The following is a 15,384-nucleotide window of genomic DNA, read 5'->3' on the forward strand; positions in this document are numbered from 1 at the left end:
CACGTATACCGAGTCTCAAGGGCCGTTTATACCGCTGGGCCTCAAGGGCATGTTATCTAGCTGTTTGTCCGATCTATTGCTGTTCCGATAATTTCCTGAGCTGTGAGGGCACCCTATAGTTTAGGTACACAGTAGGCCTATGGGTGAGCATTTTGCTAATATTTAATGATAGGTCTGTATAGTGTTATGTTTAGTTGATAGCCAGCTTTCCATAAATGGATGGTGAAAAAGAGACAATTTTTTGTGTTCATTTATATTTCATTCTACAGGTATCTTATGAATTATCATGCAATTATTTCAATAAAACCAAACAACACAATTACTGCTGTATAAATTTAATTTAGCTGACAGTGGATTGACATAGAGTCAACATTTTGGCAACACAGATACAAAAACCTATATAAAACATTATTTAGTGATTACAAATAAATGGGTCAAAGAAAAAGCTGTCTGATATTGTGAAAGATACCATAATATGGAAAAAGGTCCAAAATCATATACTCATTAATTTTGATAAAATTAATTTTTAGACATAAGATTTATTGAACAATTATAACTTACCTCTCCCAGTATCGTGTCACTTGTTGCTGGAATAGTACTGTAGATGTGCAACTCTTCCGACCACTTGCTGGCCAAACGCTGACTTTCTTTAAACTTCGCCCACATTATTTGATCATGGAGGTATCAATATGTCAGTTGTCAATCATGACACTGTAGTGGGTTTATTATCCTGATATGATGATACTTGATAGTCTGACTACCAAATCCTGATTGTGGTAGGATTTTCAAATTGTAAATTCACTTTCAAAAGAAGGATTTTTTACATCAAATACTTCATTATAGATTCTTGATTCAAAAACCTAATTAAAACATACGTACGTAATTATTACACTTGAAAAACAATCGAAGAAAATATAACCATTCATTTTTCACAAGGACTCATGGGACACAGCAAAACATATCATGCACAAATCGGCCGAGTGGTGGTGTGATACTTACTGCGACGTAAATGTAGGCCTAGCTAGTAAAGTTAAAACATCGCTAAACATACATAAAATATCAAATTGTAGTGCTCATAATTGCAAACGCTAAATATAATTACCGGCTGGCAAAATTCCTTGTTTATCAAACGTCGTGGCAAGATAATAAGATGATAAATATGTTTATTCACCGAAATGTGTGTCAGCCTTGTTGTTTTGATTTTGGAGCTGGATTTTAAATTGTATAGCGCCACCATACGACAGTCTCATTATAAACTTTCTCCTGCTTTCCAAAATCCCATAAAGGTCTTAGAAGAGATAGTGTTTTTCCCTCCCAAAAAACATTTTTAACAAGTTTTATTGTTTATTTTGCAATTATAATGGTACCTAATAGTTATCTACTTTGAACAAAACGTGATTTAGCAAAGCTAAAATATCAATTGTCAGACACCGTCGACCGACAAGAAATCATTATATTTGTTAATTTTTTTTTCTACGACAATGAATAACTTGGTTAAAATTTGGCGCCAGTGGATTTTTTTTTTTAATGGAAAATAATGTTTTTCTTTTATTTTGAAAGAGAGATATTTTGAGGATTGTAAATGTCAAGTGGAACTTTTTTTAAATCAGAAACAAAGTTGCATGGCATTATTTTCCATTAAATAGACTGCCATAAAACCTCGAAAAGAAGCCAATGTGCTCCTTATATATTTTATTTACATGATTTTATTTGAAAAATCTTCTAATATAAATAATTAACAGCATCAAAATTTAACAGTGTGGCGTGTTGACCGCGAATGACTAACATACCATCTTTACCATAATACACCTGCACAGACTCATTTGCATAACAACGCACGCACATACCAAACTGTTTAAAATAGAGCTACAAGGTACCCGAAAATGACATCTATTATGTTTTTAAACAACATGCATAAGAATCTTCAGTACCCCACCATGATTGGGGCTGAGCAAAGACGCCCGAAAAAATGGCGTTACATGATTTGAATGAAGCAAACTATATAAGACTCACCAGGACAATATATGAGCTTGTCCCCGGAAAGTGCACCTATTCATTGAAATATAAAATTAAATATTAAGTCTCCAGTACTAGCCCATCCATGGTTGAAGCAGAGCAATGAAAATAGAGCCCAGAAATGCACTTACTTATACTTATTACTATACATAGTCACCTATGATAATTATGATAATGTTAAAATTTCAACTATCCAGATGCGACTTCAACATTTTAGGTGGGGTTTTCTACTTTAAAAACTCGACTTCGTATATGCCTATGGCCTAGCCCGGCGGCGGAATTAGTCTAAGCTTCGAAATTGGTCTGGAAATCGGCATCTTTGCAAATGTTCTATATTTGATCTTATTTCACTGTCCATTAACCCCATACAAAAACCATCGGAGACTAACTGTTTATTCTGGGACGGTGCGGCCATACACACCAACTACTATGAAGAATCGGACATTTCGCTACCAATGTTGCAACATTGATTAACAAAATCAAAATTTAACAGTGGGGCGCGTTGACCACGAATGACTAACAATACCATCTTTCCCACTACACCTGCACAAACTCATTTGTATAACAACGAACGGCATACCAAACTATGATGAGAGATACATTCTCTTCTCAACACTAACGCGTAACGAAGATAATTAATTCCTTTTTTTACATTAAAATTTAGGCCGCTAAACATAAAATTTATGAGATCAAATACATGTAGCGAAAGCCAAAAAAAGAGTAAAAATTGTGCTCTCCTGCAGCAGCCTTGGGTTCGTTTCCACCACATCATTACCAGATGCATTGCCAGTGCCTTCTCAAGATGTGTGGTGGAAAGGGGGACGTACAATTCTATGAACCCCAAACACAGTGGTCGCATACCTTTAACACTATTCCACCGACCAGCGTGGGAATCGAACCCACAACATACGTGTTGTCAACACGACGCTCAGGCGACTGAACTAACTGATCATTTTGGTTTTATCAAGGTTAATAGGATATTTATGATGTAATAATGAGTTACGTAATACACGTATAAATACAGCTGATAGACAATTATCAGCTGTTCATCAGTTATGTTTCAGTTTGTGGTGCAACGGGTAATGCTCTACGGATATTTTTTTTTATGAATATTGGTTTTTTTTTGAAAGAGAGATATTTGGAGGGTTGAAAATGTCAGGCCTAGGCAAGTGGACCTTAAATCATAAACAAAAGTGTACGGCATTCATTTTTCCATTAAATAGACACCATAACACCCCGAATGTTCCAAATTTTTTAGTACTCTTGGGCACGGTGGCTTCTTTTCAACGGATAGGCTTCTTTTCCACATGGGGTTCTTTTCAAGATTACTTTTGTAAACTAAAGGAGGGGAGTTTCTAGACTCCCGCCCGGAAAATTGTATCTTTACATGATTTGAATTTCTAATAAAGATTAACAAAAATCAAAATTTATCTTTTAAATTTAATTTTGTGACGTGTTCACCGTGTATGACTAACAATACCATCTTCCCCATTACACCTGCACAAACTCATTTGCATAACAACGCAGGGCTTACCAAACTGTTTAAAATAGCTAGAAAGTCCCCAGAAATGACACCTAGTATTTTGAAACATGATATATAAGAGTCTTCACTACCCCACCATGATTGGGGCTGAGCAAAGACAATTTTGAAAAAAATATTTATTGAAATATGAAATTCAATATTAAGTCTCCAGTTAAGTTCGCCATGTTTGGGGCAGAGCTAAGAATGAAAGCTGACTCCCCGGAAATTATGAAACGAAATATAAAAGTCTTCAGGACCAGCCATACAATGGTGATTGTTTCCCAAGTGTGAGACATGCAATGCACGCGGCCGTGACGGTAATTCAACAAAACAAAATTATGAAATACAAACAGAGCTAGCACACAAAAGCCTACTTACTAATTTTAATATTTCTATAATTTAGAAAAAAATTAGATTTATCATATCACCTTTGATAATTATAATGTTAAATTTCAACTATCCAGATGCGAATTTTAGGTTGGGTTTTAAATAACTCGACTTCATAATTATGCTTCAATTTCGAAGATCTGCTTAATTTATTTATTCTACTATAAACTTTTATTCACAACATATTAGTAGGCCTACAATACAATATCTTGCATGAAACGGATATGTTAAAGTACACTATAATGTGTAACGGTAGAATTACAATTCTAATGTAAAAGATTAACAAAATAAAAATTGAACAGTGTTGTGTGTTGATCGCGAATGACTAACAATACCGTCTTTCCTACAGCACATGTGCACACTCATTTGCATAACAAACGCACGGCATACCAAACTACGATGAGATAAATTAATTCTCTTCTAAACACGTAACGAAGAGAATTAATTCCCTTTTTTTTACATTAAAATAAATTGAGGGCGCTAAACATAAAATTGAAACCATCAAAGCAGTTTGCAAGAGCCCAAAAAAAAAGATGGTAAATGTGCTCTCCCTGCCTCAGCACTAAGGCCCTGCCACAGCCTTTTGGGGTCGTTTCCACCACATCACCAGATGCATTGATGTTGTCGCCTCATGATGTGTGGTGGAAAGGGGGACGTATGATCTGTGAACCCCAAACACAGTGGCCGCATGCCTTTAACTCTATTCCACCGACCAGCGTGGGAATCGAACCCACGACATACGTGTTGTTAACACGACGCTCAGACGACTGAGCCAACTGATCATTTTGGATTTAGCAAGGTTAATAGGATATTTATGACGTAATGATCAATTACGTAATACACGTATAAATAGACTATTATCAGCTTTTCAGTCATGTACTTGGTGGCGTAACGGGTAATGCTCAGTTTTGAGTGCTATCGGCTGGGGTTCAAACCTCGACGGATATTTTTTTTTTTTAATATTGTTTTTTTTTTAAATAGAGATATGTGACACTGTATTGTCGAACATACCGGTAGGCATTCAAATATGCTTATTACGAAAAGATATTAAAATTCCGTGAATTATTTCTATTTTATACCACTGTGCTCGCCTGGTGCCAAATTGGGTACATTTGAGTACATTGTACATTAGAATACGATAAGATATTACAATTCAGTGACTTATTTCTATTTTATATCACTGTGCTCCCCTGGCTCCAAATAGGGTTCAAATTGAGCAATGTGTATTAAAATACGAAAAGATATTAAAATTCAGTGACTAATTATTTCTATTTTATATCACTGTGCTCCCCTGGCTCCAAATTGGGTCCACTTGTGCACAGTGTGTATTAACATACGGAAAGAAAATAAAATTCAGTGACTTATTTCTATTTTATATCACTAAACTAAAGAAGGAGGGGAGTTTCTAGATTCCCGCCCGGAAAATTGTATCTTTTCATGATTAGAATTTCTAATAAAGATTAACAAAATCAAAATTTAACTTTTAAATTTAATTTTGTGGCGTGTTCACCGCGTAGGACTAACAATACCATCTTCCCCATTACACCTGCACAAACTCATTTGCATAACAACGCAGGGCTTACCAAACTGTTTAAAATAGCTACAAGGTCCCCAGAAATGACACCTATAGTATTTTGAAACATGATATATAAGAGTCTTCACTACCCCACCATGATTGGAGCTGAGCAAAGACAATTTTGAAAAAAATATTTATTGAAATATGAAATTCAATATTAAGTCTCCAGTTAAGCTCACCATGGTTGGGGCAGAGCTAAGAATGAAAGCTGAGTCCCCGGAAATTATGAAACGAAATATAAAAGTCTTCAGGACCAGCCATACAATGGTAATTGTTTCCCAAGTGTGAGACATGCAATGCACGCAGCCGTGACGGTAATTCAACAAAACAAAATTATGAAATACAAACAGAGCTAGCACACAAAAGCCTACTTACTAATTTTAATATTTCTATAATTTAGAAAACAATTAGATTTATCATATCACCTTTGATAATTATAATGTTAAATTTCAACTATCCAGATGCGAATTTTAGGTTGGGTTTTAAAAAAAACCCGACTTCATGCTTCAATTTCGAAGATCTGCTTAAAACATATTTATTTATTTATTCTGCCATAAAGTTTTATTCACAACATATTAGTAGGCCTACAATACAATTATCTTGCATGAAACGGATATTTAAAAATACACTATAATGTGTAACGGTAGAATTACAATCCTAATGTAAAAGATTAACAAAATAAAAATTGAACAGTGCTGTGTGTTGATCGCGAATGACTAACAATACCGTCTTTCCTACAGCACATGTGCACACTCATTTGCATAACAAACGCACGGCATACCAAACTACGATGAGATAAATTAATTCTCTTCTAAACACGTAACAAATAGAATTAATTCCCTTTTTTTTATTAATTAAAATAAATTGAGGGCGCTAAACATAAAATTTAAACCATCAAAGCAGTTTGCAAGAGCCAAAAAAAAAGATGGTAAATGTGCTCTCCCTGCCTCAGCACTAAGGCCCTGCCACAGCCTTTTGGGGTCGTTTCCACCACATCACCAGATGCATTGATGTTGTCGCCTCATGATGTGTGGTGGAAAGGGGGACGTATGATCTGTGAACCCCAAACACAGTGGCCGCATGCCTTTAACTCTATTCCACCGACCAGCGTGGGAATCGAACCCACGACATACGTGTTGTTAACACGACGCTCAGACGACTGAGCCAACTGATCATTTTGGTTTTAGCAAGGTTAATAGGATATTTATGACGTAATGATCAATTACGTAATACACGTATAAATAGACTATTATCAGCTTTTCAGTCATGTACTTGGTGGCGTAACGGGTAATGCTCAGTTTTGAGTGCTATCGGCTGGGGTTCAAACCTCGACGGATATTTTTTTTTTTTTAATATTGTTTTTTTTTAAATAGAGATATGTGACACTGTATTGTCGAACATACCGGTAGGTATTCAAATATGCTTATTACGAAAAGATATTAAAATTCCGTGAATTATTTCTATTTTATACCACTGTGCTCGCCTGGTGCCAAATTGGGTACATTTGAGTACATTGTACATTAGAATACGATAAGATATTACAATTCAGTGACTTATTTCTATTTTATATCACTGTGCTCCCCTGGCTCCAAATAGGGTTCAAATTGAGCAATGTGTATTAAAATACGAAAAGATATTAAAATTCAGTGACTAATTATTTCTATTTTATATCGCTGTGCTCCCCTGGCTCCAAATTGGGTCCACTTGTGCACAGTGTGTATTAACATACGGAAAGAAAATAAAATTCAGTGACTTATTTCTATTTTATATCACTAAACTAAAGAAGGAGGGGAGTTTCTAGATTCCCGCCCGGAAAATTGTATCTTTTCATGATTAGAATTTCTAATAAAGATTAACAAAATCAAAATTTAACTTTTAAATTTAATTTTGTGGCGTGTTCACCGCGTAGGACTAACAATACCATCTTCCCCATTACACCTGCACAAACTCATTTGCATAACAACGCAGGGCTTACCAAACTGTTTAAAATAGCTACAAGGTCCCCAGAAATGACACCTATAGTATTTTGAAACATGATATATAAGAGTCTTCACTACCCCACCATGATTGGGGCTGAGCAAAGACAATTTTGAAAAAAATATTTATTGAAATATGAAATTCAATATTAAGTCTCCAGTTAAGCTCACCATGGTTGGGGCAGAGCTAAGAATGAAAGCTGAGTCCCCGGAAATTATGAAACGAAATATAAAAGTCTTCAGGACCAGCCATACAATGGTAATTGTTTCCCAAGTGTGAGACATGCAATGCACGCAGCCGTGACGGTAATTCAACAAAACAAAATTATGAAATACAAACAGAGCTAGCACACAAAAGCCTACTTACTAATTTTAATATTTCTATAATTTAGAAAACAATTAGATTTATCATATCACCTTTGATAATTATAATGTTAAATTTCAACTATCCAGATGCGAATTTTAGGTTGGGTTTTAAAAAAAACCCGACTTCATGCTTCAATTTCGAAGATCTGCTTAAAACATATTTATTTATTTATTCTGCCATAAAGTTTTATTCACAACATATTAGTAGGCCTACAATACAATTATCTTGCATGAAACGGATATTTAAAAATACACTATAATGTGTAACGGTAGAATTACAATCCTAATGTAAAAGATTAACAAAATAAAAATTGAACAGTGCTGTGTGTTGATCGCGAATGACTAACAATACCGTCTTTCCTACAGCACATGTGCACACTCATTTGCATAACAAACGCACGGCATACCAAACTACGATGAGATAAATTAATTCTCTTCTAAACACGTAACAAATAGAATTAATTCCCTTTTTTTTATTAATTAAAATAAATTGAGGGCGCTAAACATAAAATTTAAACCATCAAAGCAGTTTGCAAGAGCCAAAAAAAAAAGATGGTAAATGTGCTCTCCCTGCCTCAGCACTAAGGCCCTGCCACAGCCTTTTGGGGTCGTTTCCACCACATCACCAGATGCATTGATGTTGTCGCCTCATGATGTGTGGTGGAAAGGGGGACGTATGATCTGTGAACCCCAAACACAGTGGCCGCATGCCTTTAACTCTATTCCACCGACCAGCGTGGGAATCGAACCCACGACATACGTGTTGTTAACACGACGCTCAGACGACTGAGCCAACTGATCATTTTGGTTTTAGCAAGGTTAATAGGATATTTATGACGTAATGATCAATTACGTAATACACGTATAAATAGACTATTATCAGCTTTTCAGTCATGTACTTGGTGGCGTAACGGGTAATGCTCAGTTTTGAGTGCTATCGGCTGGGGTTCAAACCTCGACGGATATTTTTTTTTTTTTAATATTGTTTTTTTTTTAAATAGAGATATGTGACACTGTATTGTCGAACATGTATGGTACCATACCGGTAGGTATTCAAATATGCGTAATACGAAAAGATATTAAAATTCAGTGACTTATTTCTATTTTATATCACTGTGCTCCCCTGGCTCCAAATTGGGTCCACTTGAGCACAGTGTGTATCAACATACGGAAAGAAAATAAAATTAGTGACTTATTTCTATTTTATATCATCACTGTATGTGCTCCACTGGTGCTAAATTTGGTCCACTGAACCAGAGTTACCGTAGTATTATTTCTATTTCGGAAGTAAATAAAGGCATATATGGCGCTCCGTAGAAGTAGAGAATGCTCGATCGCCGAAATGGCGCTCTGAATATACCTTCTGAATTTTAGCCTTTTTAACTATCAGTAAGATGGCAAATATATCTAGAAAGTATGTGTATACGTTTATTTTTAGTTATTCAGTATGTTTATTCGAATTGTATTTAGATTTTTTCTGTTTTGATGCCTAATCTGGTCGTAAGAATTCTGTAGGCCGGCGATTTTGGTTGCTTCTTTCCACACCCGGCCCCAGCCACCAGGAGGCGGCCAGTCACATACATTATGCTCGCGGTTGTTATTCTAAAAGTCCAGGCCTAGGCTAGTCACAACAATTAAGTCTTAAATACCGCAAAGCATAGGATAGTGCCAGCTATGAAGCTAGGCATTTTAAGACAAACAATAATGTCTAATGATTCCAGTTATTTTGTTTGATCACCAGGATGGTTGGTCGCAATAATATTAATTATTATTTATTAATAATAAAGAAAATATTAATTATATATAGACTACTAGTTTATACTGATTTTTATATATCTGTAATTTTCCATGCATATAGATATCCGTTATATGTGGCTGGGAATCCACAACTCCGAATATTTTTCCCAAAGTTTTGGATGAAGATTGTGAAATGGAAAGAAAGCCGACCAGTGCCTCCAAATGTCGTTACATTTAATTGTTCTGTAGAGTAAGTAATTCTTGAATCCTGAATATGTGAATACAGTAAAGTATAACCCTTCATTTAGCATACTCCTATTTGTTTGATACTTGCTTGAGCCTGTAGTTAATCCTGTTAATTAAATTTTGTAAACTTTTTTACGATATTCAGAATGACAAAGTTTGATATTCAAAATTATCTGGAGAAAATTTACGGTGTGGAAGTTGCGCAAGTGAACACGTTCATTAAGTACGTGAGCTTAGCACGTGATCATCGTAATAGGAGATACAAACCGAAGGACGATTTTAAAGTTGCATTTGTTACACTGGTAAGTATAAAAGCTTAAAAGAGCCACCCAAAATGAAACTCTAATTTCATCTACATCTGGGTGACACTTTTAAGCTTTCATATTCTTTCTTGTACTAAAATATACAAATGATCTACTAATGTAATTTTTGATTTAGCAAGAAATTTGTTAATCTATACCTGTTTTTTTTAAATCCCATTTTTTAGGCTGGAGAACAGACGTTTACTTTCCCGGATTTATTCCCAGAAAAAGAATCGGAAGAAGATAAATTGATTGAGGAATTAAAAGAAAAACAAAAAGAAAGTGAACAAGAATTAAAGCAACGTGGTGGCGTACCAAGCTGGTTTGGTATATGAGACATCAAACTGTTTTTATAGAACAATTATTTTATTGCTGGATAAATAAAGTTGGTTAAAGCTTGGTTAGCACAATGGATGCGAGTTGACCAATTACAAACGACAGCTTGCTTACGCCCTCGTTATTTGTCAAACGGGAACTCTGTGCTCAACAGAAATGCATTTAAAAAAAAAAGTTAACAAAAGCTCTGTCTACACTATCAAAGTAGTTTGACAAAAAAAAGTGTGATGTGCCCAAATATGGTAGTTATAGACCCAAATATGGTAGTGATATGACATCATCATGTCCCAATATGGACACATCACATTCTTTGTCACATAAAGTTTGATAGTGTAGACAAGGCTTAAGATATAATTGATTAAGTAATAAAGTTATTGGTGTATTCGATTGTTTAATTAAACAAACACTGAATGAAAAATTCAACGTTGAATACAACAAAACTTTTAAGATTTTTTACTGTATACTGTAAAAACAATGTAGAATCTTTCCATATGTGATTAATTATAATCGGTATGGACTACTGTAAGGGGCCTTTCACACTGGTACCGGCTGAGCAAATAAAATAACATCAGATCTCAATGTTTTTACTCGATGGGTGAGTAACTGCAAGGCTTGTTGTGAATGCTATATCCGCAATTTGATACAACCCTGAAGTCATGAATGTGACACAAAATAAATGACATTAATTCAAAAAATTTGAATAACCTTGATTTAAATTGTGTTTTATTGCAACAACATACTGTAACTATTTGAATTGTATTTTACATTAAACAGAGATGCATTCTAATAAATGGATAAAAATAAAATGAATTTCTTTAGGGATCATGTCAAAATTATTCTACTGCAGTAACAATGTTCCATCGTGACATGATTGGTCAGTGGGCTTGCGTTGTGTCAAAGTTAGAACAAGCTTTAAAGTATAGTTACTGCAGTAACTGCAATATAATAATTTTGACATGGTCCAAGTTACTGTAGTTTCAATCTGGTTGAATTTGTTAACAATTTATGTTTGCTTGCAGTTGTGCAGGATCTAAGTTCGAGGAAAATTGCGTTCTAATAATTCCTCTCAAATGGTATATACAGTAGCACCACATAAATAGGTACTTGTAGTATCCCGGAAGCCATGTATGCTGGGCCTTACGAACGTAAACCTCATGGATGTTTAATACTACATGTATTGGTATAGTAGTGATGCAAAAGTTTCATGGTGATCAACAAATATCTGCTGATATTCATCTTCTAGTTGTACAACCAGCTGCAAAGTTTTCTTTTAACATCCGATACTATAACAGCATTCATTGTCAATTTTCAATATGTATAATTCATTCTATCTAAAGAAAAATCTAAAACTTATAATGTGTCTTTCCATGAGATGCTATAACGCCCTGGTTCGGTATTACTTTGTTGTTTTCGGGATACTGTTTCGGAACCTGTAAGATAATAATTAAGCGTGTTAAGTAAAATTGAATATAAAAATGTAAATAATATAGGAATATCTGCAGGCGCCATGATGTAATCGTCTTTGGTTTAATTGCTTGTATCTTTCGACAAGATACTTCAGTCTAATTACCTCGTCCTTCGAATGGGACATAAAACTGTGTACACACATTGCACATGTGATGATGATAAAGACTATGGTACACTATTCAAGAATTGTGTTGATCATGCTGTACTTGGCCCTCTGGGAGGACAGTAAAGAAGAGGTCACCCGGTATAAAGAAATAGGTGGATCCAAAGGGGCCCCAGCCCAGCTAGATTTTAGAAATTACAAGTAAAAGACAGGCCATTAGGCTAAATTGAACACTTAGTTTTACAATTTTTAGGCCGGCCATCAGCACCCTTATTTCAAAATCCTGGATCCGCCAACGAGACTTTTTCCACTTCTTCTTCTTTGGTATAAAGCCCCCCTCTAAAAAAATCCCCCTCACTCATTTGTTTTAGCCAAGGTCAACTAAACAGGAATTGAAAAATATTTGTTATTGATAATAGTATCAAGACTTACTGCAGGTAAAAACCATTTGAATAAATATCCAAGATAATAAATGAAGAGAATAATTCCAAGAAAACCAAAAAACATGCCAGCCTGTTGTTTCCTGAAATACAAAAAAAAAACCAATCAGATTTTATTCATGTCAGGCTTTTTTCAACATTAATAGTAAAGATAAATTATATATATATAAATAAAAATAAAAGATCCGCCTCTGGGGTCAATGGAGATTATTCATACTCAGTAGTATAAATTACACAAACCAACAGTGGTGTCAGTATTCTATTTTGTGCCCAGCTTACCTGGATAAACCGACAATAGCCCATGCTGTCCAGAGGGAGGGCTTAGATACAAAAAGTAAAAAGTTTTGAGAACACCCCTGTACTATAATGGACTAGTCCGCAACCATGCCCTCATGAGGAAATGTTCCACCATCATCATTTCGGAGAGCACAGGCTATTGTCGGTTTATCCAGGTAAGCTAAGCACAAAATAGACTACACGGTTGCCAAGCGTTCACATTATTCTAAATCCTAAATTTATAGTTCACCATCATTCTGTAGTCGTACCTTGAATATTTCACTGTTTTTGTAGTATTAGGTGTGTATCTTTTAAGAAAATCTTCTTCTATGTGTAACTGTGGGAAAGAAATTATAAATTTAAAACGGTAAGCAAGAAATGAAATCAAAAGGCTTGTTGAGTGAAGGATGTTTTATGATTGTGTATGACTTATTCATAAGAACATATAAAACATGATATATAAAGGTCTTCTAGTATTACCAAACATATTGTCGAAACATAACACCCCAAATCCACTGGTTTATATTGATATTGTGGCTCTGGTCTGGTATCAGGAGAGGAAATGGATACAAGTTCTCCATTTCTTTTGAAACTTAAAGGCTGGCGATAAATAATGTGGGTGTAATTGAAATTGGCCAAGATGAGCATATCAAACAAATGCACAAAATACCAAATACTTGAGGCTTGGTATCAGTACAGTATCCAAATGTAAAATATGTTAGTAATAAACTTTAAAAAAAATGTTTAATGAAGGAGTAAAAACAATAACAAAAACATACAACATCTCCAAAATTTCTTCTTTCCTCTGGGAAATCCCAGTCAGCATGAGGATTTCTAGAATCCTGATGAACTTTGTCAAACTTCGGATAATCTCCCCAACCTATTCCATCATCTGCGTAAGGTTCGTAATCTTCTAGTCGTATGTTGTACTTCTTGGCAGCTGCAATTCTGTCAGCTTCTGTCTTGGGATAAAGTTTAGGCATTCCTCTCTTGGAGCTGTCTCCAAAAAATGAATCTGAACCTGAAAAATATTATCATCAATTAATTTTGTTTAAATGAATAACTACTTAATAGATAGGTCTAACTAGGCTTAGTTCTGTGACCTCTAGTGTAAGCATGAATGTTGATGGGGCTAACTAACTCAATTATAAATACATATTAGGCCTCTAGGCCTAGTCTTAGTAGACTACCTAGCTAGGACTAGAGTAGAGGGCCAGGCCCCTTTTTCCAACGGAAATCCTTTCCAACTCAGCCTACACTACCTAGGCCTAGCCTAGTAGCTACCTATACCTAGGCCATATCTACACAAATTACTATAATATGCAATTAAAAAGATATATATGCAACTTACTCATGCATGCTTTTTGGGATACACGGACATTTTTCAGCAAAGAAAGACGAAATAACTTGGAGAATCGACCGGCTAGCGCCATTTTGTTGGTTCACGATCGAGTCTCTCTTTCTTTTTCTGCAGTGCGCCCTCTCTATAAATCTAAAAAATGAAATATTATTAAGATCATGCTCAGATCATAAAGTTTACCTACATATACCTCCATGCTCAGATCTTTGTTATTAAAAGATATCTTTGATATTATGATACCCCAATATTTATGTTCCCTACCCTCCCCATCGTTTATTTTTTGATAAGATTTCTATAACAAAAACCAATGTATAAAATGAGATGGATAATAAGACTGAAAAAGAAAAACAATTTTTTTTAGCCTCTATTAATTATTTATACCACATCATACCAAAATAATATTATTAAATACAGTACTACTAGAATTAAATCAGGCAAATCATAATCTAATCATAATCATATCATAAAAATAACAATAAAAATGATTTTAGTTTAATAGTACAGCATTACCAAAGCAAGAATTCAAATACTATAGGATGGCATACTATAATTTTAAGTGAAAGAAGAGGGTGGAAGGGGTCCTGATAGATAATTAATGTTTCATGGAAGTTCTTAATGCATCTTTATTTTTTATAGACATAAAATGCATAAAAAAATGCAATCGATCACTCTTTTTATAACAGTGAACAAACACAGCGGCATGGGCTTTGATCAAAGATCTGTTTGTCTTTTTTGATCTATGAGATAAAAATGTGGTGGTAAGGTGCTACCGTTGAGGGTGCACTTCAGACAGCAACAAACAACAAACCAAGTGGCTTCAGTTTTTGCATGATTAGCAATGAGAAGTGTGAAATCTGTTGACGTACGAATGAAATCCTCTAATAATTCTTGATTCATTTGGAACTTGTTGATATTTTAACCGCCCGTAAGTATTTATATGCTGTTTGATTATTTCACCAGTAAAATTAAGTATTTGATGTTTTGTAGATCGTTGTGTGTGTTTGATTTTGACAACCGTTGGTCTGTAAAAAATAAACGGTAAATTGCTGTCACACATATTCAGACCACACAAGATAAAATTGTCAGTACAGTCAATCAAAAAAAGATGGGGACTATTTTGGACAGAAGTGGTGGCCTACCTACAGTAGTAGTTAGTGCATTGTAGACCTAGAGCAGAGATTTAAAAATTAGAGATAGATCCCACATATTATCAGCTAAATGTTAGGTAACTTACAGTAGTTAGTTTTTCTCAGCTTTGTATTAAGTACAGTATA

At 34.8% G+C, this 15,384-nt stretch overlaps 3 protein-coding genes across 4 annotated transcripts in view; 1 reads left to right on the forward strand and 2 right to left on the reverse strand.

The window, feature by feature from the left end:
* LOC144837343 (tensin-3-like) overlaps positions 1-1,180 on the reverse strand; it is a 191,018-nt gene extending 189,838 nt beyond the window's left edge. The window contains exons 1-2 of one of the 2 annotated variants that reach the window (XM_078692407.1): positions 1,103-1,180; positions 562-860 (exon numbers count right to left, since the gene is read on the reverse strand). In XM_078692407.1, coding sequence (XP_078548533.1) covers positions 562-666 — 105 coding nt within the window. In that variant the 5' untranslated portion in view covers positions 667-860; positions 1,103-1,180. Of the gene's footprint in view, positions 1-561; positions 861-1,102 lie in introns of those variants that run through there. The other variant, XM_078692425.1, reaches the window with a different exon arrangement.
* Positions 1,181-9,164: 7,984 nt separating this feature from the next.
* On the forward strand, positions 9,165-11,255 carry LOC144838160 (large ribosomal subunit protein uL23m-like). The gene is made up of 4 exons (XM_078693523.1): positions 9,165-9,257; positions 9,702-9,830; positions 9,972-10,128; positions 10,314-11,255. Exons 1-4 carry the CDS (start codon positions 9,238-9,240, stop codon positions 10,461-10,463), a joined length of 456 nt encoding a protein of 151 aa, XP_078549649.1. The 5' UTR covers positions 9,165-9,237; the 3' UTR covers positions 10,464-11,255.
* Positions 11,160-14,242, reverse strand: LOC144838095 (NADH dehydrogenase [ubiquinone] 1 beta subcomplex subunit 8, mitochondrial-like). The gene is made up of 5 exons (XM_078693457.1): positions 14,102-14,242; positions 13,530-13,771; positions 13,020-13,087; positions 12,467-12,557; positions 11,160-11,894 (listed from the first exon to the last, which is right to left on the reverse strand). Exons 1-5 carry the CDS (start codon positions 14,181-14,183, stop codon positions 11,808-11,810), a joined length of 570 nt encoding a protein of 189 aa, XP_078549583.1. The 5' UTR covers positions 14,184-14,242; the 3' UTR covers positions 11,160-11,807.
* Positions 14,243-15,384: the final 1,142 nt, after the last annotated feature.

The sequence above is a fragment of the Antedon bifida genome, chromosome 1 (genome assembly GCF_963402885.1).
Source record: "Antedon bifida chromosome 1, ecAntBifi1.1, whole genome shotgun sequence".
NCBI classification, from domain to species: Eukaryota; Metazoa; Echinodermata; class Crinoidea; order Comatulida; family Antedonidae; genus Antedon; species Antedon bifida.

What these genes read in the sequence shown, in the direction of transcription:
- LOC144838095 (XM_078693457.1), bottom strand. Translation starts at nt 14,183, where the DNA reads ATGGCGCTAGCCGGTCGATTCTCCAAGTTATTTCGTCTTTCTTTGCTG. An exon ending in GAAGAAATTTTGGAGATGTT is followed by an intron (nt 13,088 to 13,529) that starts GTATGTTTTTGT and finishes TCTTTCCCACAG; the next exon opens with TTACACATAGAAGAAGATTT. An exon ending in AAAACAGTGAAATATTCAAG is followed by an intron (nt 12,558 to 13,019) that starts GTACGACTACAG and finishes TTTGTATTTCAG; the next exon opens with GAAACAACAGGCTGGCATGT.
- LOC144838160 (XM_078693523.1), top strand. Translation starts at nt 9,238, where the DNA reads ATGGCAAATATATCTAGAAA. An exon ending in ATGGCAAATATATCTAGAAA is followed by an intron (nt 9,258 to 9,701) that starts GTATGTGTATAC and finishes CCATGCATATAG; the next exon opens with ATATCCGTTATATGTGGCTG. An exon ending in ACATTTAATTGTTCTGTAGA is followed by an intron (nt 9,831 to 9,971) that starts GTAAGTAATTCT and finishes TACGATATTCAG; the next exon opens with AATGACAAAGTTTGATATTC.